The sequence below is a fragment of the Vanacampus margaritifer genome, chromosome 1, assembly GCF_051991255.1.
Source record: "Vanacampus margaritifer isolate UIUO_Vmar chromosome 1, RoL_Vmar_1.0, whole genome shotgun sequence".
Classification (NCBI taxonomy): domain Eukaryota; kingdom Metazoa; phylum Chordata; class Actinopteri; order Syngnathiformes; family Syngnathidae; genus Vanacampus; species Vanacampus margaritifer.
In genome coordinates this window covers 3,145,001-3,168,821 of record NC_135432.1, presented here as the reverse complement: position 1 = coordinate 3,168,821, position 23,821 = coordinate 3,145,001, and the positions used below count along the sequence as shown (strand labels likewise).

The window sequence follows — 23,821 nt, the reverse complement described above, 5'->3', positions numbered from 1 at the left end:
CTGCAGTTTACAGTAAGGAAAAACAACAGAATAGAAAGAGATAAAATCAAAATTAAATAAGAAGTGCAGCAGTAGTTTACAGTGAGAAAAACAACGGAATAGAGAGAGATAATTAAAATAAATAATACACACACACTCCTATATATATATATTGCACCACTTAGTTAATGTCGGTTATTAAGTAATTTGATGGATGTCGGCAGGAATGAGTTCTTGTAGCGGTTCAGCCTGGTTCTGGGGGCCCTGAATCTCCTGCCGGAAGGCAGTAGCTGGAAGTCATGATGCAGAATGTGAGTCGGGTCAGTAACAATTTTCTGTGCCAGTCTGGTGACGGACTGCTCATAAAGCATCTGTAGGGAAGGATGATTCCCGACCCCCATGATCTTCATGGCAGTCCGCACCAGACCGGCAATCTGTGACCTTGACTGCACAGTCAGGTTGCCGTACCAGGCCGCAATGCCGTATCTGATGATACTTTCCAATGCAGCCCGGTAGAACAACAGCATGAGCACACGCACAGCTACTCAGTCATCCAGGTCAAGGTAATCCACAAAGCTAAAATTGAGGCAACCTCTCTGGATTCCAATCACCTAACACAGGGTAGGAGGCCGTCTCAAAGACAGAGCAGAGATGATCCCCACCACAGACAACTGTAGACTGAAAAAGACATCAGGGAGGTTCTTACTCGAACGGTGAACGGTATGGGATTTTTTAATAGGTTTTAGGTGAACTAATGAATACACACTCACACGCACGCACATACATATACTCACCCACGTACAATAAAAAAAATAAAAATAGAAAAAAAGATAGAGCAATGATGATGACATGTCAAATGGGTAAAATTACCGAATGAACAATACTGAGCTCTCCAGAAAAAAAAAAAAAAAAAGGAAGGTTCTTACTAACTGTGGGTGCCCAAAAATAAAATATATATAATAAATAAATAACAAAATATATTATATAAACATCTCCTAACCCCATTTGAGTGTAACCAGCCACGACATCACATGTTCATGTGGTGGCAGTGCCGCCTATTTTAAAAAAAAAGAACCAGTGAAGAAAATTCAGCGATGTTTGTTTATGCAGTGCAGTGCAATGACATGCAGTATATACACTAGAGAGACTAATCAGCCGTTGCCCAGGCGTAGAGCGCAACATCTGCGAGTAGCTTTCTTAGGTCCAGAGTCAGCGGGGCATTTGCATCTAAAGAAGTAGGAACATTCCTTTGCTGAAAACAATGTCCATATTCTGGCTTGGGTTTGGGTGGGCTGCTGGTTTGAAAGAAGTGTGAAAGAAGCCAACTACGGCAAACTAGAGAAGCCATCTCGAAGCAGAGGAGGAGGTTTGAGGCATCACCTTTCGTCTGCTTACAGCAATGACCTGACATCTCCTCCCTGAAAAATCCTCTCATTCCACGGGAAGCGAGACCCTAACGAGCTGTTTTGCCACAAGGCGGGTGAACCACTGATTGGTATGCAAGATGGTCTTTTCGCTATCACGCCGGACAACAACAACAACCCTATTGTGAGCAGCCCCACAGGGCACACCCACTGAGACACAAATAGGGAGACTCCACACCTAGAAATTTAGAACCGCAGAAGCCTTTTAGATTAAATGTAAAATAAAATAAAAAAACAGCCCAGTTGCCACGATTCAAACTTTGTGTCTTCAGCTGCAAACTGCGTCCGCAGCCTAACTGGTTAAGCATTTACTGTGATAGCCTCTTAAACTTGAGCAATAACAGGACCGTCCTTAAATTGAGCTTAACTCTTTGACTGCCAGACGTTTTCAGAAAAGGGATGCCGTGGGTGCCAGCCGATTTAAGCATTTTGACTGATCTTTCAAGGTCCACAGAAAATTATGTGTTTGGACTATGGAAACACACATACTACCAAATGAAAGATTGGACTCTCATCTTTCATCAGAAAAAAAAGTTTGTTTCTACCTTATTCCGTTTTTGAGTAATCAACAATAGAAAATGGTTAGTTTCACCTCTGTTTTGAAACAAACGTCTTTTAACGTCTTTGGCACTCCTCCATAGGATTTTACTAAACGTTATTTAACGTTTTTGGCAGTCAAAGAGTTAATTAAAAAGCTTATTATGAAATCGAAACACAGGTGATGTTGTGGTTAGCATGTCTGCCTCACAATCAGACATATCTCTGCAAAAACATGCATGATAGGCTAATTAAATATAATTGTCCATAGAATGTGAATTTTGAAGCTTTAAACAAGTGCTTTCTTTCACTGACTATATTTAGATGCAATCAATACTCGGGTTAAAATCCCGTTTCTGAAACGTTCCGGTTAACCACAATATTCTGCGGGCCTTGCAAAATCCAGTAAAACAGCTGGGAGTGAAGGGGGTTGCTTCAGTGAAAATGGCTGCGAGTGAATGAGTTCATGTGTGCTCACCCTGATATAAAAATAATAATAATAAAACAAAGTGGTCGGTTTCCTTCTCACTCCAAAAATGTGGTTCTTTGCTGCATCGTTATGTTTGTTTACCTCTGGTTGTGTATTTCCGGTGGATTGTAACGCGGATCTTTTTCGGGTTTTTGACAACCTGAATAGTAAATAATGAATAAATAAATAATTATTCTGGTTTTTGCACGGTTTAACATGGCCTTTCAAAACCCGAATATCAGCAATGTTCACGTCTTCAAAGTGTTATTGACTGGATGTAAACATAGTCACTGACAGCGCTCTACAGTGTGCTAATACACTTAATAAAGCACAAGTTACATCCATTTTCCTGTTTTGTCCTTATGGAGCACTTTTAAATGTCGTTGCTTTCAAGTCTATGTAGAGTAATTGAGTGTCTGTGTGTGCCTTGCCTAGTTGAATGATAAAATAAATAACCAACATTTACAGGTAATTGCTATATGTCCTCATAAAAGTAGTCCTAATGGTTCCCATCTGCTGTGCATGAATCGTTGAAATTAGTGCCACCCCAGCTCGTCCAAAAACAGATGCTGTTAATATTTTTTGCTCCATAGTTGATAAGGGATTCCTGTCATTTACGCATTACGCTCGCGAGCATGTCGTAACTCAGGACGTCAACGGAGAGAACGTGCTTGTACTTAGATTTATCGCGAGGAATTGTTAGGAACTGCTATGCAAATTAGAAATCCAATGAGGAGTAGCCAGGCTACTTTGGGAACGTAATTATTCTGAGAGGTGCTGCCATCAATGTCAGTCCTGAAACCGCCTCCCACAGAAAACAACAGCAACAGCTACAGTATTCTATTTTTGGGTGGGGCTGGAAAAAGGTCAGCGCAAAGATAAATGAATGTGTGTGCTGGCTTGAACCGCTTTGGTTGATAAACAACAAGTTGCAAATGCAATTATGGAAATGCAGCTGAAGCCCAACATACCTAAACACACACAAAGACAAACTGAGCAATGTGTGAAGCGAGGCATGATGGATGAACACCGTCATTGAGGTTTAAGGCAGGATGTTCCTCTCTCAATTTGCTCCCCGATCTGCGTACGTACTCTGCGCCTGTGTGAGCCTTACATAGCTTCATTCCACTCACTGTGTAGAGTTTGTATTCGTCGCCATCACCCACTGGTTGCAGAATTGAATAGCAACTTGTGTTTACCTGCACCCCTCTTTAGCTTCTGACTAAATGGGCATAACTGATCTTAGACAGCAAGGTAAAAATGAAACAGGAAATATACCTAAGAAAAATATGAACGCAACACAATAAAACAAAACTGCACCTTTCAGAGTGTCCTTCTACTGTAGGCAGTCTGAGGCACACCTGTGCACTAATCATAGTGTTATTTTATTTATTTTTATATTTTTTTTTATGGAGAGCTCAGTATTGTTCATTCGGTAATTTTACCGATTTGACATGTCATCATCATTGCTCTCCTTTTTTTTTTTTTTTTTTTTTTTTAAATATATTTATTTTTTATTTTTTTGTATGTGGGTGATTATGTGTAGGGGCGTGTGTGTGTGCGTGCGTGCGAGTAATCATAGTGTTATAAGCACCTTGATATGGCACACCTGTGAGGTGGGATGTATTATCTCGGCAAAGTAGAAGTGCTCACTACCACAGATTTAGACTGGTTTGTGAACAACATTTGAGAGAAATGTGGATATTGTGTATGTTTTACATCTTTGAGTTCATCTGATGAAATAATGGGAGCAAAAACAAAAATGTTGCGTTCATATTTTTGTTGAGTATATATTTCAACCAACATCAACAAAAGACATTCATTTCCTTTTATCATATAAGGCTGTCCGATATCACCTTAACCACATCCTTTAAGGCCCCTCAAAAGGCACTTAGCTTGTTCAGTGTTGTAGCATGCAGGAAGGTACAGGACAGCGCAGGGACCACATTATATATATTATATGTCCATATTTGGCAAAGTGAACAAACATTAAGCAGCCTGGTTCCTTTGACACCTGATTTTATTGTTCAATAGGCTGCAGTTTGGCAGATTTCAACAGAAAGCCCTTACTTTGCTTATAAAATGGAGGAAGAAGCGATGAACATTCATCTGATTCTAATAACAAAACAGCATCTGGGAGTTTTTAGGCTCGTCCATGAGCTCCATAGACTGTTTTGAGGTGTCTTCCGGCTGTCTTTGTGTCCCAAACGGTGGGAGAATGGACGCTGCATTAATTACTGATTCCGCCGTTTCTCATTTATGCTATTTTCACTCCACCAAAATTCTCTTCCTGTTTTCATTCTTTTCTATTGGATGTGCAAATTTGGATGTACAGCAATGCTTCAGTCTCTCATCCATTGTGTCAGTAAGGTGGGGGCTTTAGGACCCAGAAGCGGGAAGGCAGAGCAAGGAGGCAGAGGTGCAGTCCAAAAAGAAGTTTTAATTTCTAATCAAAAAAAGCTAACTTCAAAATCCAAAATAAACTGAACTAACAAAACATGAAGCTAAACATGACAAAACAACTAAGGCGAGACTAACAACATGACATGGATCCTGATAAGGCAAAGAGGTCAGCGTGACGTGGCGAAAGACTTACGACAGTGGCAACAATGAACCGACACAGACAGGGGGGAGACAACCGACTAAATACACCAACACTAATGACATAACAAGACACACCTGGCTGAGGGCACTGATTGGATGACACATGAGGGTAATGGGGAAAGGTGGACACAATCAGGGTTGAAACAGACACCACACAAGGAAGGGCAAGTGACCTGAAACGAGAGGAGTCAGACTTTTCACAATAAAACAGGAAATGATACGACAAGCGGAACACACAAGGAAAACAGAGGCTAAACATGACAGGGACTAAACAAGACTGAAAATAAACATGACACATTGAAGTTGTAAGTCCATAGATAGTTTCTTCTTTTGTAGAGGTCATTTCTTTGACCCTTTCAGGCACCCTTAAGGGGCCTATGAACTCACTCTAAACCTAAACCCAAAAGTGGCAGTAGTTGGGAAAGTAAAGCAAAGTCAAACGACACTCATTAGTGAATGCAACAGTTTGAAAACTAGACTTTGTAGTGTTTGCTGAGCCCACAACAAATGCTTCCCCTTGTGAGCGTTGGAGGAGTGGCTGCAATCCAGCCTTTTGGGGGGGGGGGGTTCCTGCCTTGAAGAATTCTTGGTACTTAAGAGACAACAACAGCTTCAAATATCTGATTGCTCCTCATCAATGGCTTAATTAACAAGTGTTTTCCTAACACAATGCATTTTGTTGTTGTCGCGTGGATGAATCAATGCAGTAATCAAAAGTGAAAAGCACAGACAGAAAAAAAAACTTTCTGGAGTAAAATGGCAATTAAGATTAAGATTCACTGATTGTCACACCCACCTAAGCGGGGCAAAGTTCATTCTCCGCATTTGACCCATCCCCCGAGGGAGCGGTGAGCAGCAGCAGCAGCAGCCGTGCTCAAGAACCATTTGGTGATCCAACCCCCCAATTCCAACCCTTAATGCTGAGTGTCAAGCACGGAGGCCAAATGGGTCCCATTTTTAGAGTCTTTGGTATGACCCAGTCTCAGGGCGGACGCTCTACCACGAGTCCACTGAGCCAGACGACAGTTAGTTTGAAGCCACGCTGACATTTACAGCTGGCATTTCTAATAAGTCTCGCATTGCGATGAAAGCCACCCAGCCTCGCCATCTGAGTCAGATGCTTGCTTGCATTATTTATGCGTTCTGTAGGAAACACGTGTCCTGCCTTCTCTTCTTCACCGATGCACCTTTTGGGCTGCGCGCTGTCACGGCTGCCACTTTCGCGCAGTGCGTGCGTGATTGCATGAACATGCATGTAGCCTCTGTGAGTATGTGCGTGTCTGCACTTCACTGTTGTGTGCTGGCCACTTGCCTTCCACTGAGCTGCATATCAAACAGGCTGTGCTTTTGGAGGCTGCCTCCGTCTCCACACACACACACACACACACACACGCACACGCACACACACCGCCAGTTGGCAGAGAGGAATGGGATGGGGGAGGATGATGGGCGAGGGGTTGCCAGTCATTTCCTGACTCAGAAGCTCCCCTCCTGGAAGGTGTCCTCTCTCTTTCTCCTCCGCACCGATCTCTCCATCTTCAGCATTCAGAGCGTGCGCACTCCTCCGATCCCGTTGACCCCAGCTGGCGAAGTAAACAGTCAAAGTGTGAAGTGGTGAGCCACTGCAACTCGTTGGCTGACAGGACTGCGATGATAAGAGTGGCGATAAGCTAAATAGGATAAAGCAGAGACAACATGGAGTGTGTTGGGGTGGACGGGGGTCATTACAAAGAGCTAAATGTACGGGAAGGGAAGATTTTTGCTTCTACTCTACAGGCAACACAGCAAAATCCTGAAGCAAAACCTCGTACGTCACAAATTGGAAAATTACGTATTTTGTCCAAAAAGTATACGTTTGGTCAGTCCGCAGTGTACGTGTGGGTGTCATTTAAACAAATTATTGACCAATCTAAAGTGTTGAAAATGGCTTGTTCTCTTTGATGAGGCAATGTTAATGGTTGGAAAAACATGATGTCGTTTTTTGGGGTCTCCTGAAAAGTGACACTTTTGGAGGCACAAGGTTTTGGCCCGAAGTGGAAGTCGCAAGACCAGCCCAACCATGACAAAGTGTGATTAATTTTGGCTGGGTGGGGGCTTGGCTGGGTGGGAGGGGGGGGGGGGGATCGGGATGGATGGCGGGGATGGATGGGGGGCAGGGGGGTCGTGGGGGGAGCGGGGGCTGTGGACCGGTGGGGTGCCTGGCGGGCCTGCAGTGCCCCGTCCTGCTGTGTTGGGTTGGGGGTGCGGGCTGTGTTGGGGTGGGAGGCACTCCTGCTCCTGGGTTTGCTCTCCGGCCGGTGGGCCCGGGGGTTGTCCCTTGGCGCTGCCGTGGCCTGGGGGGCCCTGAGGTGCTGCGCTTGATCTGTCCTGGCAGGGGTCTTTGGTGGAGATTTTGATGCATGCCAGATCCACCACACCAGCATCTATCGAAACGCAGACACAATCTGCTTCTTCCGCTGGTCGATGAATCGGTGGAGGCTGGTGTCTGTGGATCTCACTCTGCTTCGTCTGTCCTTCCTTCCTTTCCTCAGTCTCTCCTTTGGTCTCTTGAGGTCTCCCTGATTTGTTGGAATTTGGATGTTTCTGGGGTTGGTGAAGGACTCTGGGTGGTGGGTGGTGTCTGGCCGGTGCTGGATTTCACTTTCCTTTCTTTTCTTTGGTCCTTCCTCGGGTCTCCTGACGGCCTCACGGCTCTGGCTGGGTTCTGAAGTGTTCGATTTAGGTGAACGGTATGGGATTTTTTAATAGGTTTTAGGTGAACTAATGAATACACACTCACACGCACATGCACATAAACATACTCACCCACATACAAAAAAAAATAATAATAATTTTAAAAAAGAGAGAGCAATGATGTTGACATGTCAAATCGGTAAAATTACCGAATGAACAATACTGAGCTCTCCAGAAGAAAGAAAAAAAAAAAATAATAATTTTTAAAAAAAAGCGTGTCAATAGCTGACTCGGGAGTCAGATTAACGATGCCTGTCATTATGTAATATTTCCTTTCAGGTGCAGTTACTTTGTGAAATATGCATGAGTCCAGCGTTTGACCTCCCAAACTATTTTGGTCCCAGCAGCCGCCATCCAACAGGATGTCATGTTGTTGCAGCGAGAAGCTCGATCGTCTCGGATTGCAACGGTCCATTTGCCCAGGCACTAACGGTGGATACGTGATGCATGGCCCTGTTGCTGCAGATAACCATTTCTGCCACATAGTGGATGTCCAAGTATGGTTATGTGTTTGACAACACCCAAGAGAACACTAGAACGCAATAAATACTCATGATGCAAAGCTACTGTCAGGTTGGTAATGAAAAGAGGATGTCAAAAGCGCTTCGTCTCTTCTGGATTTGGCTTCCGTGGCTCCAATAGCCTGCAGCCTAACATCCTCCTCTTGCCTGCATCGCGCCGCTCCACATGGTGGGGATGACTCGCATGCATTTGTGGTGCTATTGATTTACAAGCATATCCGCAGACACAAGCCTTGTGGCATTTACGGGTGCGAGCGTCGCTCTCTAATTGCTGTAGTATATACAGGCCTTGCGCTCAATTTATCTTCCTGGACTGTCCTCTCACCTGCACTCAAATTCCATACAGGGATTTTTGCCACTGTATATATTGTACCTGTACACTCACACTATGCATTGGTATCACTGCTCCGGTCCTATTTTCTTCCTCGTTACATCCCTTTCTCACATGATGTAGTGCTGCTCTCCCAGTCCACATATAGATAAACACTCTTTTGTAATGTTGACTTGCAGTGCAGGCCCACGGATAGAGAAAATGCCAAAGAAAATCATTGGGTGAAAAAAAAAAAAAGAATACTCAAAAATTTTTAAAAACACGCTGTAAACATTCAAAAGATATTTTCACGAAAAACGGGGGTAAATATGGGGGGATTTTTTCTTTCTTTTTTTCACATATATGAAAAAAAAATATTGAAAAAAATCTGCAAATGATTGCCGGATTACCACGAATATACTGTACTGTTGTCAGTTTTTCTGTATTGTCTCTTTCCTCTGTTCGTCCTCTCAAAGTTTATCCCATCCGACCACATTTCTTAATTCATCTCAATACAAACTGCAACAAATAGAGAACCTTAGGAGCTCTTTTCCTAAAATGCTACAAATCCTTTTTTTCTACCAAACAGTAGTCAAGAGTAAAGGAAAGCAGTGGAGACATAAACGATTGCAACTGCATGAAAGTTGATGATTTAATTAAGTGTTTTTGTAGTCGCCGTGGATTGGTTGCTACAATGAGGACTGTGTTCGGCAACAGACAGAAACAGAAAGACGAACTGGCTGCCCTTGCGTATGCTGCATTGATCCAAAAACTACCAGTCTCATTGACAAAGGAGGAAGAGAGAGATGCTGTGAAAAATGACTACGTCATTCACGACAAGTGACGGATGGCTGCAAGAAGCCCATGGTTTGAAACTTTGGCCACCTTGCATGTCAGCCGATATTGCTGAATGTGTATTCTTTACCGGGAGTTGGACCGAGGACACAACAGCGGGACGCGATCAAGAGACTGGTAGGATCTTTCTTCACTGAAGGGGTCCAGAAGCAGGTTCTTAAATGACCGTCACCGTTTCGTTACACGTACGTCCGCTGGCAAGCTTCGTGATGCTTCCGTCTGCTCCCTCGGTTTCAGGATATTGACAAAATCTCTCAGGAAAAAAAAGGATATCGACAAAATGAATGTGTTCAAGAAATTTTCCATTTTAGCCTTTTTTACGTCCGTTTTGGAGCTTTCTTTTCTGCATCATGCATGCTCCACCAATGCCCAGATGAGTACGAAGAGCCCTGACTGTTTTACTCTGACTGCACCTATCAGCTTTTATCTTCCCTTTATAGTAGAGTGTGTGGACCCTCACACTCCACAGTTTCTTTGGGCAGGGGAGGGGCGGAGTTTTTCTTACCTTTCTTTCTTACCATGTAATGACGGCGTAATCATTTTAGAGATAATTGTTTTGAGTTTCACACTTCAACTCAACATTTTATGTCCCTAGAGCCAGGATGGACGCTTCGAGGTACGCGGTCACTACGGCAAATCGGTGCTGACCATCAGCAGCGTGAGGCTTGCCGACCTGGGCCGCTTCGACTGTGAGGCGCTCAGTAGGATCGGAGGCCATCAGAAGAGCATGTTTCTGGATATTGAGTGTAAGTGGGTTTTTGACATTCCATGATGTTTCACGTGATTGTTTGAAAATCAGCAGCTGCAAACAGGAACATGTAATAACATGGCGTTGAACAGAGATGGGAATTAACAAAGTGCAAAGTTTTTTTCGGTATTTTGTACTTTCCTGAGTATTTATTTTTATTATTATTTATAATTTTTTAGATTACTTTTTACTTTTATCCGTAACATTTTAACATGAAGTTCTGTACTTTTTACTTCATACATTTTCAAAACAAGGTTGTTGCTTTTGTTTTTAAATGCATAAAAATGATTAAAATACAGAGTTACGTCGTTTCGACTTTAGGGTGCTTTGTCCGTAGAACCTTCTTTTTCGTTAATTTCCCACAGTACTCACGCCATTTTAAAGGTTTTTAAAGTTGTGTTGTTACCTCCAGCAACGAGCAGGTCGGCTTGCTATCAGGCGCGTCACATTTCCGTGTTTAAGTTTGAATTAGCTCCGCTCTGCCGTCCGTCAGCAATGAATGTCCGTGCGGAAACACGAAATATTGGTTACTGCTCTTCCGGGTCGTGCAAATATGTTTTTTTTAAATTAGTGTACAAAGTATTTTGGTGTAAATATCGACTTTAATGTGGAAACCCGTCTCAAGTCGAAATTCGGGTTACATCGCCAGCGTAGGAACGGAACTCCGCCGTAACTTGAAGACTCCCTGTACTTGACCAGGAAGAACAAACAGCTGTCAATGAATCCTGGCTCCACCAAAAACATGAAACGTTTCACACGGTCCCATACATCCCAGCTTGTGATTGGCTCTATGGCGCGCGATCACATGACGTGCAATTGGCTCGATTATGCTGCATTCGAGTAAAGTGGGAAGTCAGACTTTTCCGACTTCAAACCAGGAAGTACAAGAACGCCCCCTTGAACTCGGAAATCTCACTTGCGAAGTCGGAAGCAAAAGTACCCCGACTTCGCTGACCGACTTCGATGTGACGTCACTCTATAATGGCGACCACGATGAAAACACATACCGTGAATGGTAAAACACAATTTACTCGAGTAAAAAAATAGATAGCTTTCTTTATATTGCACATAACTTCAGGTAATACAAAGTATGTGACAGTAAGCCGCTATCTCCCTGCATGAAATTACGGTGAACTACTGAACTGTATGGAATGCTGATGAAATAAGATATATACATAAATGAAGCAAAATTACGAGAAGGCAAGTTTGCTGGAGGTCAAAATGTGTGGTGAGGTCCAAAACCAAAAACTATTAATCACTATCCGCCATTTTGGTTGTTTACTTTTGCCTTGAACGCTTTCAGGTCGGTACGTGGGACAAACCAAACAGGGATAAATCCGACTTCCGACCTTCCTCGAACGCAGCATTAGAAAATATGAGGGCAATGCACACCACCAAAACAAAGGATCATTTGAAAGTCAACTGTCCCGATATATTACCATTTTTGCTCCCTTAGCTGATATCTTTCAAATTGACGTATGACATAGGTGTCAAACTCCGTTCCTCAAGGGCCGCAGTCCTGCAGGTGTTAGAGGTTCCCCTCTTCCAACACGAGCTGATTCAAATCAGCAGGATTGGTATCAGGCTTATGCAGAGCTTGCTGATGAGCTGATCATATATCAGCTGTGTTGGAGAACGGAAACATCTAAAAACTGCAGGACTGCGGCCCTCCAGGACCGGAGTTTGACACCTATGACGTAGGAGGAAACATCCAGTAAAAATACCTTTACTTCTACTTGTCAAGTACAATTCAGAGCCTGTACTTTTTTACTTTTACTTGAGTAATTATTTAAGTGAGTGCTTTTACTTTTACCAGAGTAATTGTTTTTTTTTTACACAATTGTACTTTTACTCAAGTAGAGAATGTCAGTAGACAGTAGACATGGACAGAGTCCTATTTTTTGCTAGTGTAGCGCTTTCACAACCTCCAGGAAGGTAAATTGCTGTGCACCGTCTCCCCCACGCTGACAGCACCCCAGAATCCGGTGCGATTCTTCCCTTTCACTTCTTGTTTGGAGGTTATTTGTTGTGGGCTACCCCTTGCCTAATGAGCTCTGACGCCGAGATGTGAATATTGGCCTTAGAATGATTGGGTTCATTATAAGCACGGCTTGAATGAGAGCAGCGGACAGGGGTATTTGTTGGTCACGGCACCCTGACGCTCTCACAAACAATGAAATAAACAGCAAGGCAGATCGAGGGCAAATTAATTGACTGCATCTGATTGTCACGTTCTTCAGTACCTGCATTGCTCAGGCAAGATGGCGTTGCGGGCATCCTCATGTCGAACCACATTTCACGCATGTGTTCCATGCAACATTACGTCGTCAATTCTGTTGCATTGGCCTCAGATGACAAGTGGCTCCAGCGTAGACCGCAACTGAGGCAACCGCTGCCACCCAACTAATGAACTCATTTACTAAGTGACTGCGGGCTGAGAGGGGATAACATGTCCTCGCTGGTGATGGAGAACCAGGCATCAGTCGCGCTAATGGAATCCTGCCAGCAAAAATAGAACCGCTATAATGCTGCGACTGAAAGGAATATGCACAAGCGCTCGCCACTGCCACATTCCTCCTCACTGCCTCTCCCATTTTGTGAATGTGCATCTGCTTGCATCCTTATTTTGTTTATTATTATTCTCCGGGAAAACAGTCATGATGGAGAGTAACTGAGTCAAATTCTCATTTTGCCTTGAGAGTTAAACTTCAGCAAGTCAGAATTTGCTCATACCGGGGCTGTAGTCAAGTCCACCAAGTCAAGCTCGAGCCACAAAGGTCCAAATCCAAATCCAAGTACAAGTACAGATGAGGTCAAGAGTTAATATTAAGACAGAAAAATATTATTTTTATTTGGAGATATTTCATTATGAAACCGGGAAGTGTTATTTTCTTTCCCTAATATAAAACATACAATACAGAAATACATGGCCTCTTAAGACTTGCCTCTTAAAGAGAGAATACTGGTGGGTGGGGCTTGCCTTTTTTTCAACATGGTACCATATGTGTCCAAAACTGTCTTCTTACAGAATCTGCAGGTTGCTTCAGATTTGTTTGTTTGTTTGAAAACGTTGTACAAGAACTAACTCCAGTTCTCGATGGTTGGTAAAACCACATTTTATAACCCCGCTATTGGCTGAAATGACTAAAAGAAAAATACTGCATGCTTTGCAGAGATGGGAAGTAACAATATTTGGGTCTAGCGGCTTCAAAAGTCTTGGCCTATCGGCTATCCACTCATATGATCAGATCAGTGGGTTAATGATATTAGTTTAGCATTAAATGCTATATTAGCGTAATAGAGCAGCTTGGTTGCATTTATTTGCTATCAGATTTCATGAAGCACTTGTGATATTTTTTTAACTCTTATTATTGGTTGATACAATGGAAACCTAATTTCCAGCGTATCTTTGAACCAAGGGCACCATCGAGAGGAGTAAAAAAAAAATAATTAGTCCGTTTTAAGGGTTTGTTAAGTGATGATCTTTTAAATTTAATTGTCTTCAAATTACATGACACAAGGAGGAAACTTATAAATACTTTTTTACTTTTACTCGTGAAGTACATTTTAGAGCCTGTAGTTTTTTACTTTTACTTGAGTATTTATTTGAATGAGTACTCATTTTTTATGCAAGTAATTGTAATTGTCTTTTACTCCAGTACATAATGTCAGTACTTTTCCCATCTCTGATGCTTTGGCGCTCGCAGTCAGGTTAGCCAATCAGATGGCTTGCTGCCTGGTAGCCGTGGTTACCGGGTGGCCAATGCCAATAATGGTCTATTTTTGATGATCTGAAAAACTTCATTTCAAGTTTCATTTTAAAGAGGACGTTCATTTTTAGAAATAAAAACATAATTGGACTCGATGGAGTCGATAAAAATATTTGACGAGTCCAGTGACTGAAGTCCGAGTCACGCCCCAAAAAAACATGTCGAGTGTTGGACTCTTAACTCGAGTCTGGAATTGAATACTACAGGCCTGGCTCATACACACAGTTTATGGAGAAATCACTGTATTTAAATTTAGCGGGTGGCAAGGTAAGGTGGCCGCCGCACATACAAGTAGTTCAAACCAAGATTCCTTGCCAGTAGAGCATAAAAAAACTAAGTTTAGTTTAAAGGAGGTACCCCGATCGCGTTTTTAAAAATCCGAATAAAATAATATTCAGGTTTTTACAAGTGTTTGCATGACCTTTTAAAACCCTAATAATGCCAATATTTTGGGTTTTGAATGGGTTATTGGCTGTATGTAAACATATAGTCACTGATTACTCAATGAGTGACATCCACTATGTTGGTGTTCTGGACAGACATACCAAAGTTCTTGACCAACCACACAATCTACTATTCTTGGGAGGGGAACCCAGTGAACATCAGCTGTGATGTGATGTCCAACCCGCCCGCCACTTTGCTGTGGAGGAAGGAGCACTTCACCATCTCCGCAGAGGGCACCATCAACACGCGGGTGCACAACAGCATGGGCAAGTCCGTACTAGAGGTGTGACCAAAGCATGAGCACGCAGATACATGACTTATCCTTTGTCTTTTTATGTTTGCCTTCTGTTTTTGTGAACATTGGAATGAACAGATTTTTTTTTGGACTTCCAGGTTACGCCAATGTCTGACAGGGACTTTGGTCGTTACAACTGCACCGCCCGCAATAACATTGGCATTCGATACCAGGAATTCATTCTGGCCCAGGCAGGTGAGTGTGAGCCTCGACCTTGAAGAGGAATATCGGAATTTTGTCCTCTTTGCGTGTTCCAAAAATGAAGATAGATTTAATGTAAGAAAAATACACCTTTGCAAAAATGATTTAATAAAAAACAGAGAATCTCTGGACAAATAACTGCCTCTAATCATCACTTAAACATCGTGGGATTCAGAGCGTCAAATGTAGCTCTTCGGCGTGCACAACGGTTTCTTATAGTTAAAAAAGACCTCCTCTCTTTCATTTGTAGACAAAACATACTCTCTGGTACTTTTCCGTGAGCGATGGCGAAAACAGAGTCAGATGTGGGTGTTCAAAACAGATTCTGTTCTCAAGGACCAAATGTGTTTTCGCACAAAGCGCTGAGAAGGAACTTTTTTAGACTAAATAGTATGACCCAGTTTAGGTCAGATTATACCGAAATCAACACCATCTGCTCTGCACAGGACACAAAACATTTCGACAAGGTTAATATAAAGAATTAAAATGTTAAAAATGTGTAACAATGGTTAATAAAATAAAATGAAGTATTAAAAAATGTTACAATATCTATCAACCTCCATATAAATTCAGAATGTGCAAAGTTGGCAATCCCACATAAGGGACTTCACAATGGTATCAGTACTTTCCAACCCTCTGCTGCTCTGTTATTGGTAATGGCCTTGTTTGCAATGAGCGCAAAAAAGTTCCACGACCACTTCCCGTCAGCCTATCCTCATTTCAAACAAAGCCGTCTGATTAACCACTACCGTCGCTCTTTACACAAATTGACCTTCATTTAATGTTGGCTAATACATTATTGTGCATTTCATATATCTTTGGTGCAGATTGAAGTACTTTCCAACCCTCTGCTGCTCTGTTTTCGGTAATGGCCTTGTTTGCAATGAGTGCAAAAAAGTTCCACGACCACTTCCCGTCAGCATATCCTCATTTCAAACAAAGCCGTCTGATTAACCAGTCCCTTCGCTATTTACACAAATGGACCTTAATTTAGTGTTTGCTAATACATTAGTGTGCATTTCATTTATCTTTGGTGCAGATTGAATTGCCCAGGCTAAAAAAAACAACTAATGAATAAAAGCTAACGCCACATGTAGTCTTGCAGGAAACAAAGTGCTATGGAACGTTACTAAGACAACCTGATTACAACTACCGGTAATATATTGACAGCCTGATTGTCCAAGACCATAAAATGCTCATACACAGATTTGAGGTCTTTTCTGGGGTCTCTTGGTAATTTTGCATTCGGCCACAGGACTATGATCACATATATTATTTTCCAGATGTGCCATCCAATCCGTACTCGGTACGCCTGTCGGCCATCTCCCAGCGTTTGGCTACCGTCACATTCATGAAGCCGGACTCCCACGGCGGCGTTCCCATCGGCTATTACCTGGTTCAGTATAAGGAGGTGGGCCCACAAGACTGGAGGGACGTCAGATCGCATAGTGTGCAGAGTGAGTTTTCAGTGGAGCACTGAATGAATCAAACATTGTATGGACGAATGTATTGGGCCACCGAGCCAATGCAACGTCGTTCCCTCTATTAATCTAGAAGAACGCAAGAAGTCAGGCGTAATTGGTGTTGTTTGATGGTCTGTGTTCTAGTTTACTGTATCCCAAATGTTTTTGATGGATTTGTGGTCACCAAATCCACCCGAGTACGCCTTTGTGGATCTTGCTTTGTGTACTGAGGCACATTCATGCCGAACAGAAAAGATTTCCTTAACCTTTTCTTTTCCAGCTAATAATTTTAGCCCAGCTCTTAGTTGATTAATTGATTGAGGAGTGAACGCCAAAACTAGTAAAAAGGTCAAAACAAATCTTATTGTATGACAACAACAAACAATTGACTTTCCAAGGTCCTTCATTTACAGTAAATAGCACAAGAGAATGAATGAGCTTGATTATAAATCGAGTTTAATGTGTCCCTTTTTTCTTTTTTTAGAACTAAACCAAAAATACTTGTGTGCACTCAGCTAATTAGAATCTAGCGCGTAACATTGGAGAAACCCCTTTCACAGTTGATAATACTGAAACATAATTAGATAGTTGGACTCTTTACATTGCACTGCTTTTGTGCAAATTGAAATTTGTGCTCAAAGGCGGAAAACCAAGCAAGCACGGCTGCAAATTGCCGACTTTGTTACAGGACTGAAGCAGTGCACCAGCTCCTATTACCGAGTATTTAATTTGTGCTGACTGACAAAACAACGTGGCTAACTCATTATGCTGTTGGCTTTTCAGCGCAAGGAAGGTTATGTAAATGCATACTAGTGACAGACTGCGCTCTGATATTGAGTTGCTCTGTTTACACTCCATTTTTAATATGCAGCGCGCGCACAGGGAGAAGAGCAACAAATGAGCAGGTATTGAGCAATTGAACGAATCAGGATCAAGCTTGTAAATATTATATGAGCCTGCTTCTCAGGAAAAATGGTACGCTCATGTTTGTGGTCACCGTGTGATGGATGGATGCTTCTCTGTCTCACCAGCAACGGTGGTGCTGACCAGCCTGGAGCCCAATACAACGTACGAGGTTCGAGTGGCAGCCGTGAATGGGAAGGGTCAGGGCGAGTTCAGTCACATGGAGACTTTCCAGACCTTACCCATCCGTAAGTGTCTCACTGCCAAGACTTTTTCACGTGGATGAGTTAGAGAGTGAATCCAGAATCATCTAGGGATCAACCTTCAACCCAAATTTCTTGATGCATTAGTAATGAATTTGTCCGTTTTTTCAACAGTAATAGGTGGGGCGAGCGTGCAATTTAACCTTGGAAAAAACTTACAACCAGTAGTTGGCATCAATGTCTCATTGTAGATATGAGACGAAAAAATATGTGCATAAAGTTACTGTTTACTAGGGATGTAATGATAACGGCAGCATTGTGATATTAAAATTGCCATAACATCGTCATTGTCATGTCACAATATTAAAAGCAGAACATCTGTTAAAAAGGTGAGGTTGTATTACATTTGTGCAGTTCTGGTACCCTCTGGTGGTTGGTTTATAGGGGCAGTTTAATTTGAATTAGGAATGTTTTGGCCACTGCGGCGGTTATCACTCATATAAATCAGTCATACCAGCAAAAAAATTTCCATCTCTGTCAAAAAAAAATAGTTTGCCCCGCTTCAGCCAAACACAACATTGTGAATTAAATAGACTATGATATTTTGAGCCGCTGAGCTATTATAGGCGCACATGACAATGACATGCCCAAGCCTATTTCTTCATCATTGCTGTTATGCACAAAAACGCAATATTGTTCTTTTTTTTCTGCCAATATGAGTTTTTTTTAATCAAATAAAATGTACTTAATTTTTTTTTTTTTTTTTGCAATATCGTGAGTTTTTACACAGTAACGTGAGCTTCTTTTTTTTTTTAAATAACCCAACCTCCCCACAAAATCGTGATAATTATCGTGTCGTGAGATTCATCTCGTCATATTTATTGTATCGTGCTGTTTGGTTATCGTTACATCCCTACTGTTTAGCTTGATATATTTGTTAACAAACTTACCTATGTTCTACTACTGATTACCAGAGAATGGAAAAAGCCAGAATCAAACTTTTGTTTTTTCCTGGTAAAAGGAGAGAGTCTATTATTTCAATTTGGTATATTTGGTGTATATATAATTACATACATTATCCTCTGCTTTAAACATCTCCAAAACTTTCTCCTGGACCTTCCTGGTGTGTTCCTTGGTCTTCATGATACTGTTTGTGCCTCAATATTCTTTGAACAGACCTCTGAGACCATTCAAGAGTAGGTGCATTTATGCTGAGAATAGATTAGACAGGTGTACTTGGATCATTCATAAATCATCAGAGAACTTCTGGAGTCAGTTGGCTGCACTGAGAGAAAAGGGGGGGGGTGAATAAACATCCTACTTTTCAGTTACATATTTGTAAAAAGAAAAAAGAAAGTATTGTATACATTTTGTTCCAATTCACGATTGTGTCGCACTTGGCGTTGATTCTTTACACACAAAAAAAATAATAATAATAATCCAAATTGATTTCTTTTTTGGAAACCTAACTTGGCAAAAGGTCAACAAGTTCAATGGTGGGCTAATGTGTTCACAAGGCACTGCATCTAGCATTGCCACCTGCTAGAGAGAGAGAGAGAGAGAGAGAGAGAGAGAGAGAGAGAGAGAGAGAGAAAAATGATTGTTTTGACTTTCAATCCCCTTCCTCTCCCTGTGTGCCCCCCAGGAGAACCAAGCCCACCAGCAGTCCACGGGCAGAGAGGGATCGGGAAATCCTACAAGCTGGGACTGGTCAAGCAGGATGACGGAGGGATGCCAATCGTGGAATATATAGTCAAGTACAAGACAGTGAGTGAAAGCTTATGGTGTCCATTGTTTACATAAATTTTCATCCATTTCACTTCATATAGCATCTGTCGGTTTTGACTGCGTTCCAGGACAAAGAGGATCAATGGATGACCAAGCTGGTTTCCGGCTCCACTGACTTTGCGACTCTGCAGTCGCTGCAATGGAACACGCGATACGAAGTGGAGATTACAGCCCGCAATGTTAAAGGGCTGTCGGAGCCCACCTTCTACCAGTTCTTTATGCCACAGAAACCTGAGATCACAGGTAAAAGCCCCGCTACGTTACGTGTTTTGGCTTGCAGGCGGAAAACCGTGTGGGTGGCCTTGAGTTTTACAGGGAATCAAATGGGAAGATTTCTCATCTCCAAGTCCTCCAGCTAGTTTGAAGCCGCGCGCATACAAATGCGCACATGTATGCAGAAATGCAGACAGATGCTTTGATGTGTGCACCACGTGGCGCTTTGAAGTATTTCTCGCTCTCTTACTCCACTGCCAGAAATGTGTATTGTTGAAATAAAAATGTAATTCCGTTATTGCCCCCCTGCGAGCGCCACCAACAGAAACCCTCCCAGAGGAGGTTGTCTTTTCCTCCTGGAGTCTATTTGTAACGGTTTGGAACGTATCCAGCCAGTGTTTTTCTGTTCCGGCTAAATGGCCCGCCAAGCATGTGCGCTGCCTCACAAGCAGAACAGAGGACCTGGGGAGCGTTAGGCTTAAGGCGGGTCTTCGATTGACTGTCCTCTCTTGTTAGGTGCATCGTGGGAAAGGGCCCGGGAGCAAAGCAAAGATGAGGCGAGAAAGCTTTCTCCTAATGTGAACATCGGACAAACACGAACTGAAAGTTTGCGCTAAGAAGGCAATAAAGACGCGTATAACGGGGAGGACCGCGTACGCCGCTGTCTTGTCTGCAATTACTGACGGTCTTGATGCTAATGCAAAGTTGTGAAAAGATTCTTTGGTCAAAGGCAAACGTCAAAGCGCAAAATGTTAAACATTGACTGTCAAAGGTGGGTTGAAAAAATTGAAGAAAGGGAGTTTTTCCAGGTACAAACACTTTATGGTGCCAATTTGTGTTAATTCTATCCGCAATTTTTAAATTTAGTCTCAGTTTTAGTCCAGTTTGAATACCACTTGTTAGTTTTTATCATAGTTAGTCAACCTCATCCAGTTTTTATTTAGTCCATTTTTAGTCGACTATAAATCTAGAATTGTAGTCTTTATTTTAGTCCAAGAAAACATATTTTTATTCGTCCAGTTTTAGTCAACAACAACAAAAATGTCAATGTTTCAGTCTACTTTTAGACAGGACAATCAACCCATGTGTTTTTTGTTTGTTTGTTTTTTCGACCATTTCAAAAAATTTCTCTCTTTTTGCTGAAAAACACACAATTACAGTTCATCACAAAGTGGCTACTATGGCTCCATACTATGAGCTAATAAATAAGCCAGCATTAGTTAGCGGTCGGATGAACATTATTGTTGGAACGTTATAGCCGTTGGGTTAATGTTTCATTATAACTATTATTTATTTGTTTATTTACGTTAACCTTTCTTTGTGAATCCACCTCCTGACCTCTACCTTGTGAAGCGCAGGTGCTGCCGCAGTCATGCTAATGCTAATGCTATGTGTAACTCCACGCTTGCGTTTCCACAGTACGAAGCTAATTGTTTATATATTCTTCTTGAATGTGGTGGCGCAAATCAGGTAGGCCAACTTTAATAATTTTGATACTCTGGAAATGAAAACTAGAGATATCATACTGAAGTCACGCTGTCTGGAGTTCTGAGTTGCCGATATGGAAGTTGTCAGTACCCGCTAAAGTTGTTCATTCAGGTGTGGTTGCTGTTGATGAATTCAAAGTGCTCATTAAAGATGAAAAAAGGAACCCGTTATTTGGCATTTAATCGCATTTTTGTTCCTTGAGTTGGCTCTCGAGTGCTTTCCAGTTGCATCAGTGCTGGCTGAATCCTGCTTAAATCTGGTCCAAGAGGAGATTGCCCCTCCGTTTAATGATCCTTTTAAAAGCTCTCAGGGCAACTTTGATTTCCGCCGAATGTCCCAACGCTTACGCAGCGTCCCCGTTCACATCCTCAAACACTTCTGTTTATCCCTCTGAAGATTAGCATCTGCTGCCTCCCTGATCAATTAATGGCCATTCGCTCGTCATTAATGGACTCGCTTCCTCTCAGACCGTGCGAGCGACCGTCAATCAGCGGCGAGGAATAATGAGTCTGTGTTGTCAGGGTCGGACGGGTATGGATGTGTTTGGATGCCGGGGAATAGGCAGACACGGCAAAGGGTGCCATATTTCAGGAAGTAATCAGGAGTCTCAGTCAGTTTGAGGGTTAATAGAGCATGGAAATAAAAATTAATGTGCGTTGTGTTTTAGGAATTAGCGAATGTGTGGAAATTCAACTCACTACCAGTTAGTTAAATCGGGGCTCCCGAGGAGAACGATAAATAAATAACCGCGTTGTAATGCCCCCGTCCCGCTGGCTTTTGCATTCGTGCTGCTTGCCACAGTTAAACATGTCAAACAAAAACAGGTAAGAGCAACTTTAACATCAGCCACTTCCATGTTGCTTAGCAACTCTAATTAGAGCGATTGTACATTCAAGTCATTAATAAGAAAATGACCTACACCCAACTGACGATTATTTAGCAGCGAGTCATAATGTTTCTTACATTTGGACACATTTACACAAGATTAAAGCATGCCATAATATAAATACAATGTAGTGTTTCAAGCATTTACAATCTAAAAGGATTTCTCTCTCGACCTAAAATATGTGATTTACATGCAAAGCACATCTTACACCGCCGGCACTTGCTCACCCCGACCCGTGGGTCGTGTAGCCAAAAACATCCTCCTACAGGAATGAACTTTACATATAAACCTCGCTGCTCAACACAATTCCAGTTAAAGATGCAGAGGTTCATTATAAATTGCTAAGTTTGGAGGAGATGATCGGGAAAGTTGCAGTGCAGCCACATGCACGATTGGTGAGCTCTGTTTGAACAGGAAGTGCTGCCTCATCTTTATTTATTGCTCCTTCTCTGGTACCAGATGGAGTTTCTGTTCAAAGGACAATTAACAGTTTCATTTGAGCTAACCTCATTTTGCATCCTGGGTGTTTTGTTGAAATACTTTTATGGTTTAATATAAGTGTGTCTTAACAAATTGGAAAATCATGGACACCTTTATTTATTTCAGTTTCAAGTGAAACCCATTTATAAAATAAAGACTCTATTCACAAACTGAAAAAAAATTGAATATTATATTAGAAATACAATTAGGAAGTAATTGGTCAAGTGAAAAAAAGTCATTTTTATGTGTTTAAAGAATCTCTATAATGGGTTTTATGTTTTGACACTACTGAAGTAAACGAGCATTTCTATGATATTCAAATGTATTTAGAGGCATCTGTTGATGTAATATCATTAACAATTTTGCGTTGTCCAGTGTGTTATATTGTGGTCGTCTACAGACGTGCGACTTTACTGTCTTCAAATTAGGGGTGTTAGAAAAAAATCGATTTGGCAATATATCGCGATATTACACCGTGCAATTCTCGAACCGATTCGAGATATTGTGATTCAAGGGAGTTCTCCACAATATCTCATTCACTGCCATTGACGGCTATAGACGTCAAAAATTCATTTGAACTATTTTTATTAGTTAAACTTTTTTTTTTTACTTTTGTTAACAAAATGTGTGATTAATCGTGAGTTAACTATTGAAGTCATGCGATTAATTACAATTAAAAATTTTAATCACCTGATGCGACTTAAAGATGATCAAAAATTCGGGCCGTCAGGCAATACAATTTTTTTTTGCGTAATTAATCGCATTACTTCACTAGTTAACTCACAATTAATCACAAATGTTGTATCGGTTCTAAATGTACAATAAAAAATATAGGTTTTCATACTCTTGTTAACAAAAGTAGAAAAAATGTTAAACTAATAGAAATAGTTCAAATGAATTTTTGACGTCTATAGCCGTCAATGGCAGTGAATCTATCAATCTAGGACTTCTCCATGGTGATTTCCTGGGGAAAGGCGGGGCATCCTGTACAATACTTCGAGCTGATTGGACGATGCGGCCTTGTGCATATTTGGTTTGACCAATCACAGCCACGGATGAAAATGTCGTCTTCGTTCTTGTCTTTACCAGCTAAAAATGCAGGAAGCTCCTCTCGCTGTTCAACATTCAACAAGGAAACGGCGAATAATTGCAGCGTCAATTCGTCAATGTTAGGTTTGTTTGTTTGCTCCGGCGTCAGCGCTGGCTTCCTGGTTTCGTCATACATGCATATCCCGCCCCAAACACAATGTCGCTCTGTGATTGGGTGGAAATCAACGGGCTTGGTACAAGATGTATTCTCCGCAGTTTCTGAACTCACAAATACAGCAAAAATTCTTCTTGCAGAGCGAGTTACAATAGTGCAAGCACTAATGGCAACTTTCTATTCTTCTCATTTCAAATTTGTCTGTCTTAAGTACCGGTACCTTAAAATATGGCCACACAAACATTAAATATAAAACCACACAATGACCTTTGCAACACGAGGCACTCAAGCCAGGACGGGACC

General features: G+C 41.8%; 1 protein-coding gene across 2 annotated transcripts in view; it reads left to right on the top strand.

The window, feature by feature from the left end:
- ncam2a (neural cell adhesion molecule 2a) overlaps positions 1-23,821 on the top strand; it is a 247,846-nt gene that overhangs the window by 213,344 nt on the left and 10,681 nt on the right. For both annotated transcript variants that reach the window (XM_077585630.1, XM_077585622.1), the window contains exons 9-15: positions 10,028-10,178; positions 14,490-14,677; positions 14,788-14,884; positions 16,174-16,347; positions 17,385-17,504; positions 19,105-19,226; positions 19,316-19,490. In XM_077585630.1, the coding sequence (XP_077441756.1) occupies positions 10,028-10,178; positions 14,490-14,677; positions 14,788-14,884; positions 16,174-16,347; positions 17,385-17,504; positions 19,105-19,226; positions 19,316-19,490 (1,027 nt within the window). The remainder of the gene's footprint in view (positions 1-10,027; positions 10,179-14,489; positions 14,678-14,787; positions 14,885-16,173; positions 16,348-17,384; positions 17,505-19,104; positions 19,227-19,315; positions 19,491-23,821) is intronic.